Source organism: Hakea prostrata, chromosome 2 (genome assembly GCF_041222555.1).
Source record: "Hakea prostrata isolate BN-2017 chromosome 2, UWA_Hpros_2, whole genome shotgun sequence".
NCBI lineage: Eukaryota > Viridiplantae > Streptophyta > Magnoliopsida > Proteales > Proteaceae > Hakea > Hakea prostrata.
The window spans coordinates 62,873,808-62,881,420 of record NC_142601.1 but is presented as its reverse complement, the minus strand read 5'-3'; the positions used below and the strand labels follow the sequence as shown (position 1 = coordinate 62,881,420).

At 38.9% G+C, this 7,613-nt stretch overlaps 1 protein-coding gene across 1 annotated transcript; it reads left to right on the top strand.

The window, feature by feature from the left end:
• Positions 1-2,542: 2,542 nt before the first annotated feature.
• LOC149025562 (basic leucine zipper 34-like) lies at positions 2,543-4,949 on the top strand. The gene is made up of 4 exons (XM_089145769.1): positions 2,543-3,480; positions 3,579-3,669; positions 3,783-3,909; positions 3,997-4,949. Exons 1-4 carry the CDS (start codon positions 2,921-2,923, stop codon positions 4,176-4,178), a joined length of 960 nt encoding a protein of 319 aa, XP_089001895.1. The 5' UTR covers positions 2,543-2,920; the 3' UTR covers positions 4,179-4,949.
• The last annotated feature ends 2,664 nt before the right edge of the window (positions 4,950-7,613 follow it).

The following is a 7,613-nucleotide window of genomic DNA, read 5'->3' as shown; positions in this document are numbered from 1 at the left end:
TTAATGTTGAGGTGTTTCTTAGTTCGCTACAATTGTTTGTTGAGCGGTTTCATCGTCGTTTTTTTTAGATAAATTATGTCGATATAGACCTTTTTCTCTTATATTATTATGTAATATTCTCTTTAGATTTAAAAAAAAAAAACAACAATGAACAAAAGTGAAAACAAAGTGCGATGGTATAGAGTTTGGTCATAATTGGCGCTTAACATGACATGCTGTGTTCACGGGTGAAGAAAAATTGCTCGGGAAGATTACCAAAAATTTAGGTCACAGACTCACAATTCCCCAAATCTCGGTATGACCTGAAAGCGATGTTGGGTACATGGATACAACATTGCTAAGCATATAACTGGTCCCTCCCTGGGACGCAGGCTTGGCGCAGCGCCAAGTGTTCGATCTTATTCCCCAGTGACCCTATAGGCTATAGCTATGTTTTTCAAGCTGCGGCCACTGAAGTAAAGATATGATTGATGTGAAAAAGATGAAACAAAGATGAAAGGGATAAGTCACTCATCGCTAACTAACAGGATCTATATCATCTGATCCAAGAAAACTGTCCACTAGGATCAGGCTTTGCAATTGGCTATGACTTATGAGTTCTGAGTGCTGATCCTGATGAGTGATCAGCCCCCCCCTCCTTATCTTTCCTTGTTTTTTGTTTGGTAAATGCACCTTCTTCCCATTCATTCGATGTACTGTGCATGTATCCATGTTTCAGTACATTCATGTAAGCTGTGATTTCAATACAATACAACTGGGTTATATTCCTTTTTTATTTTATTTTGTGGTTCTCTCTCCATCTCTGTGCTTTGTTTCTTCACCCTTTTTCTTCTTTCTAATTTAAATGTATTCATAAACAGCTGTCTCTTCAGGTTTTGGTTCTTGTCACATGCAATAATGCTTTCCCACTATACAATCAACCGTCCTTACCTCTACTCTTCTTTGTACGGTAGACCAGAATTTTCTTTGGGAACTCCAATTCCACTAAAGAATAAAAATCCTCATTAATGAGGGAGGGAGAAATACAGAGAGACACACAGAGAAAGAACATGTTTTCTGAGAATGGTGGATTATGAATGTTAGCCAACCATACCCAAAAAAAAAATCAAGTGGGTAAGGCTCTCCATCAATCAATCCTCGATTTTTGCGCCAACTAATCATATATTCTGGACCCTAGATCAAATATTATCCAAAACTTTGTGATGTTAGCTAGGGGAGGAAGGAGAGGTTCCAGTAGCTGCAGCAGTGGTCCATTCACTGTCCATTTGAGTGGTCCTTGTTTCTTTACACCTTATCACCTTGATCTGAGAGAGAGAGAGAGAGAATCAGAGAATCAGAGAATCCAGAATCTTTACTTGTCGGTAGAGTATAGTTTACTGAAGGCTAGTTTTGTGGGTTTTCCTTTGGAAGAGAAGAAATTTGGGCACAGATAAGAACTTAATATTGATTCCATCTTTTCTCTAATCATTATTATTGTCTCCCAAACTTCCCAATTAATACATAGATACCAATTTGATAACGTGCTGAAGTTACCCAGAAAGTGCAGTTAGTGAGAGAGAGAGAGAGAGAGGGTGAGGGAAGGAAGGAAGGAAGTTAATAAATAAAAAAAGGTGACCCACAAATAGCCACCATGTGAGGTCCGCTTTGGAGACAAACAAAGCAAAGGAAGGTGGGGGGCGTGCAAGCGTTTCACATGGGCGGAGGAGGACAACATGATATTTATGATACCTGGCGTTCAATCTCCCCCTTCCTCTTCTTCTTCCTCTTGCTCTTCCCCTTCCTCTTCCTCTTCCTCTTCACAGCTAGCTACCTCACTTAACCTCCTTAATCCTGCACCGCCCACTATACTATTCTATATCATATAGATCTATATGTAGAAAGATGGTTTTCTACTAGGCCATTGTACAAGGACATCTCTTCTCTATTATGTTCACACTTGGTATATTATGTTAAAGATTCACATTCTTTATAATTTAATATTTTTCTATCACATAATAAGGATGAGGTTCACATAGAATTCATATAATATGTACTGCTCTTTTAACGCTTCTTCATCACATAATAAGAATGGAGTTCATATAAATTTTTTTTTAAATATCAGGCATGTGACAAAAAGTATCGAGAAAGAAAACAATACGTACTTCGTGAAGGAAAGGTGATCCAGAGTTTGGAACGTGGAAAGGAGAGAAGTAGAGGAAATGATCCTCCGTGATAGTTATTAGATTATAATAAGATTTGGAGGCAAAGGAGAAGGTCACATCGGCACGTGGTTACTGATTCCGCCAGTTATTAAACAAGTGCATGCGACTTTCCAGTAAAACCGTTGAGACCCCCCTACCCCCAACCCAACCCAACCCAACCCAACCCCTGCCCAGCTGTTGCTAGCTGTCCCAATCTCCCATGTGATCCTTCCCCCTCCAATGCCTCTGGGCCAATCAAAAATTTGGATATTATTTTTTTTAATATAATTAAAATAATTAAAAAATTCCTTCTCAAAAAGAAAAAAAGGAAAAAAAGCCCATCAAGAAAGAGAGAGAGAAGAGGTGGGGTTGAAGGGTAAAGAAAGAAGATTAACAGAATCAATAGATAGACATAGAGAACAACAGCAACAAAGTTTAATGAGATGAGAGGAGAAGAAGAAGAAGCTGAAATAACAACAACAACAACAAGGAGGAGGACGACAACAACAACAGCAACAGCGAGAAGAAAATACTTGTTGCTGTTGCTAATATTCTCAATTTCTTTCTTTCTCTCATCTCTTCTTTGTTCTAACTTCCCACCCTAACTTGGGTATAGCGAGAGACTTTTGGTTATATAGTTGGTTGGTCGGTGGTTAGTTTCGTTCAATTCAGTTTCAGTTGTATTATCTCTTCCTTTCATTTCCATTCCCCTCTTCCAGCTTTAAATTGTGTCATTTTGTATGGACAGGATGGCACAATTACCTCCCAAGATCCCAAACATGACACCCAATTGGCCTAATTTCTCCCACCATAGCCAGACCAGATTGCCTTCCATGGGTACTTCTTTGCTATCCACCACCACCACCACCCAACACCAGCAGCCTTCACAACAACCTTCCTGGGTTGACGAATTCCTCGACTTCTCGTCGGTGAAACGCGGCGCTCACCGGAGATCGGCAAGTGACTCCATTGCCTTCCTTGAAGCTCCTCTTGTCGAAGAATGCAGAAGCTCGTCAGCCACATTAAGGGCTGCCAACAATGATTTCGATAGATTAGATGATGAACAGCTCATGTCTATGTTCTCCGACGACATTTCAGCCAATGTACCTCCCACAGTGTCGTCTTCTAATCCTTCCACCCCTTCCGATCACAACAGCATTAATGATGACAGCAAGCCTACAGCTTCTGATCAGCAATTAAAGAATGAATCTGCTGAGGTCCAGAGCTCATGCAAACCTGACCCTCCTCCTCCTACGTCTGCTAATGGTGAACCCATCGTTGATCCAAAACGAGTCAAGAGGTAAACACAACCCAACCCAACCCCAATAAAATTCATTCAATTAAATTCTTCTCATGTCCCACCCTGATTAATTACCCATTATTGTGATCTGGATATAGGATACTTGCCAACCGGCAATCTGCACAGAGATCACGAGTAAGGAAGCTACAGTACATCTCCGAGCTCGAACGCAGTGTCACATCATTACAAGTATGTTTACATGCCTCAATCATGCGTTTGTGTTTTTTTAACTATTAATTAATTAATTAATCAATTTAGTAATGGGTTCTTCACTTTCTTTTGTACTGGACATGAAAATGAAGACGGAGGTATCAGCATTGTCACCTAGAGTTGCATTTCTCGATCATCAGAGATTGGTGCTTAACGTAGATAACAGTGCTCTCAAGCAGAGAATTGCAGCTCTTGCTCAAGATAAGATCTTCAAAGATGGTAAGTGAGAAATATTTTTCATTGTTGTATATCAGTTTTCATGTGTTTTGAGGACTTCTGAACATGGGTTTTGGGTTAATGTACTAGCTCATCAAGAAGCATTGAAGAAGGAGATAGAGAGACTGAGGCAGGTTTATCACCAGCAGAACCTGAAGAAGATGAACAATAACGCAGCTACCACTAGTCCTGCTGCTGCTCCTACTAGTGCACCACCAGCTCCTGATACACACGGTGGTCATGTGGAGAAGGGACAACAACTGATTAATTGAGGATTTGAGACAAGACAACCATGAGAGGCTATGGTGCTTTCTTCTAACCTGGCATCCACGTGATGTGTTTCTCCTTTGTTTAGGTGGGTCCCTTATTAAGCTTATAATGTTCTTATTGTAGGAAAAGGACATGTGGAGTTTTTTGATTGGGTTTGGGGTTGGTGTTGCTCTGGGCCTGGGGAGATTTGTAATGGCTGGGTGACTTGTATTGTTTTACTTCATTGTGTAAGAGAATTTGGGTTAGGGTTGATCAGGGAGGTCAGTAGTGGGTGATGACTGGTGATTCTTTCTTGTATTCTATTAATGATTTAAATTTTTTCTTTCTTGGGAGAAGAGTTAGATGGGTTGAGATTGGGATTATGAAAGAAGAGTTTAACTTGTGAGAAAAGCAGAGAGAGAGAGAGAGAGAGAAGAGAGGGAGGGAAGTGTTTGATCTGTAATGTTTGTTTGTTGTAACTTTCTGGGTGTTCTTTTTCTTGGAGGTAATAATTTTATGGGTTGCCTTCTTTAAGGGAAAAAAAATTGTAGAAAGACAGTTTAATTTGTGCTCTCAAGTTGTGATGTGAATCCTTAACAGTCTTAATTATGCTAACTTAGTTAAAAGGACATTTGATGGGTTGTCTCCCACTATAAATTCCAAATCTGGTCTTTTATAATTATTAGAAACCAAATGGTTAGTTTCCCCTTTTAATTATTGGGTTAAATGCTAAGGCCCTGAAGGCTCCACTTTCAACTGTTTCTAATTATGTTTCCTTGACAGACCCTTTTTACCTGGCTGGTTTCATTTACTTTTGTAGGGAAGGGAAGAGGTGCATGGGGGGGGGTTAAGGGTGTTTCTGTGCTTACAACAGTAGTAGTCACTGTAATTTCTATTTTTTGTCTCCATTATTGTTGAAATCCATTCTTGTAATTTGTCTTTTCCTCTAACAGTTTTAATGTATAGGTTTCAGAATTTTATGTCGAAATTATATTTTTCTTGGATCTGAGGTTTATTTAGACTAGTTTATGTATATCTCGATTATATCATCAATATAATTTTTATATATAATTTACGTATATTACGAAGCTTTGCCCTTGAAACTATAAAAATTTACAAATAGTTTGTTGTATTCGTCAAAGCTTCAATTAAATTATTGTTGTCAAATTTCGTCTTTTGGATGTCAAATATTCGACCAAGGCTTAATGAATTTGACTTGACAAACAATATTAACATTAACCATAATGAAACTTGACTTAGGCTTGAATTTGAATTTAAAAGTGAAATATATATATATATATATATATATCAAAGATGCATAAAAAATATATAAAAAATATATGTAAATATCATATTAGTTCATGAGCACCTCGATTTGTAACTTCAAATCCAAAAGGAAAATTTTGAATTCTTTTTTTTTTTTTTTTTTGACGTTCATCGGAGCTAGTTTGCACGTACCTTGATTACATTCTTAGAGGGAGCTTTATTATCTATAAGGGTCGAACCCATGACCCCTCTACTAAGAGTATGGATCTTACCACTCTATCAACCTTGTATTGAATAGATATTTAGGGAGCACTGGATCTAAAAGGAGGCAAATTAGGAATTAACAATTTTAAAAATAGATAAAGTTGAGGAACTTGATAAGCAAAATTTGTATTCAAAATAAGATTTATATTTTAAGTGCAAGTTTATATTTTTTAAGCACTGTTTTGGGAACCACAAATAAAACAATGGAGCAACTTGGTGAATTCCCATTTTATTCTAATTTTTTGGTGACGATGAGTATACTGACTTCCGACCTAAAGGATGGACCCCACCTACATGAATCACGTCAAATGTTCCCAGTGTGTTTATTGGCCTCAAATTATGCTACACAATAAAATTTAAGTCAAAAGACCCTAAATACCCTCTGAAACCAAAGGTCGAATTTTCATGGACGACATGACAAAAGTCGCCAAAAAGGGCACCGACATGGCGACATGGTCCAACATTTAGGACCTAGGCTGCAATATTGAAGGCATTTCTGTGTAACTTCCCATATTTGCGTCATTTTGTGATTTGTCATAGCTTTTAAAAAATTTCTCATCATCAATGAACCCAAAATGATGGATGCAGCCATGGACCTCGTCAACAACCAGAGAGTAGATGCGCTAATCGGTAATATCAGATGGAAGTGGCATTGGTTGCAGAGTTGGATTCTGGGAGAGCCAAAACAGAGGTCCCCATTATTTCCTTAGCTGCACCTTCCATCAATCCCTCAAAGTGGACACGATCTCCATTCTTTTGGACCAACTCTCTGACTCGCTCCAAGCTGTTGGTTCACAGATTGAGTACCATTCAGCTTTCCCACCTCTCTATTCTCTCTTGGACCCAAGAAGAGTCATCCAAGACGAACTGAAGAAGCTGAAGAGCAAGCAATGCAGGGTCTTCATAGTAATACAATCTTCACTACCATTGGCTACCCTTCTGTTTAAAGAGGCAAAGAAAATGGGAATGATGTGCAAAAGTTATGTGTGGATCACCACTGACACCGTTACAAGCCTTCTTGATTCTGTCGACTCATCGGTTATTTCTTCCATGCAAGATTTACTGGGTTTTAAGGCCTACTTCTCAGACACTACTGAGTCATTCCAATACTTCAAAAGCAGATTCTGGAAGAAATTTCGCTCAGAATATCCGCTCGAAGAAGAAGAGAATCCTGACCCAAGTATTTTTGCACTCCGGGCCTACGATGTGACTTGGGCTGTTGCCCGAGCCATGCAGAGATCATGGAAGAAGCATACTTCAAAAGCATTACTAGATTTTGTCTTATCAACCAAATTCGGGGGCTTTAGTGGACAAGTAAGCTTCAGAGATGGCCAATTGACAGGTATCCCTGTTTTCAAGATTATAAATGTGGTAGGTAAAAGCTACAGAGAACTTGGATTTTAGTCACCCAAATCTGGCTTTTCTGAGAACGTAATTGAAGATGATAGCCTGGAGAAAATGAGTGGAAACGAATCCATGGAAGTACTGGGCCCAATATATTGGCCTGGGGGATCACAATCAGTATCAACAGGATGGGCTCCAGTGTTGTTCTCTAACGAAACAGAGAGGCCATTTAAGATAAGGCGTTCCAGCCAATGCAGCTTTCAAACAGTTTGTAAGAGTGAACTACAATGAGAGGCAAAACAGAAGCCAGCTGGTTACTGGGTTTTCAGTTAATGTTTTGAAGCAGCAGTGAATAACCTGCCATACTACTTGCACTACGAACTTGTGCCCTACGGAGGTTCATTTGATGACATGGTGAAGCAGATCCATAATGGGGTGAGATAATTAATTTCTCTTTGTTTATTTGTTTGTTTGTTTGTTTCTTTCCTTCATTTCTGTCTTAATTAGTGCTGATTAACATTAACCCATTAATGTACAAGATTTTTGATGCTGCAGTTGGTGATATAGAAATAATGGCAGATGGG

What these genes read in the sequence shown, in the direction of transcription:
- LOC149025562 (XM_089145769.1), top strand. Translation starts at nt 2,921, where the DNA reads ATGGACAGGATGGCACAATTACCTCCCAAGATCCCAAACATGACACCC. An exon ending in GCAGTGTCACATCATTACAA is followed by an intron (nt 3,670 to 3,782) that starts GTATGTTTACAT and finishes ATGAAAATGAAG; the next exon opens with ACGGAGGTATCAGCATTGTC. An exon ending in AGATAAGATCTTCAAAGATG is followed by an intron (nt 3,910 to 3,996) that starts GTAAGTGAGAAA and finishes TTAATGTACTAG; the next exon opens with CTCATCAAGAAGCATTGAAG.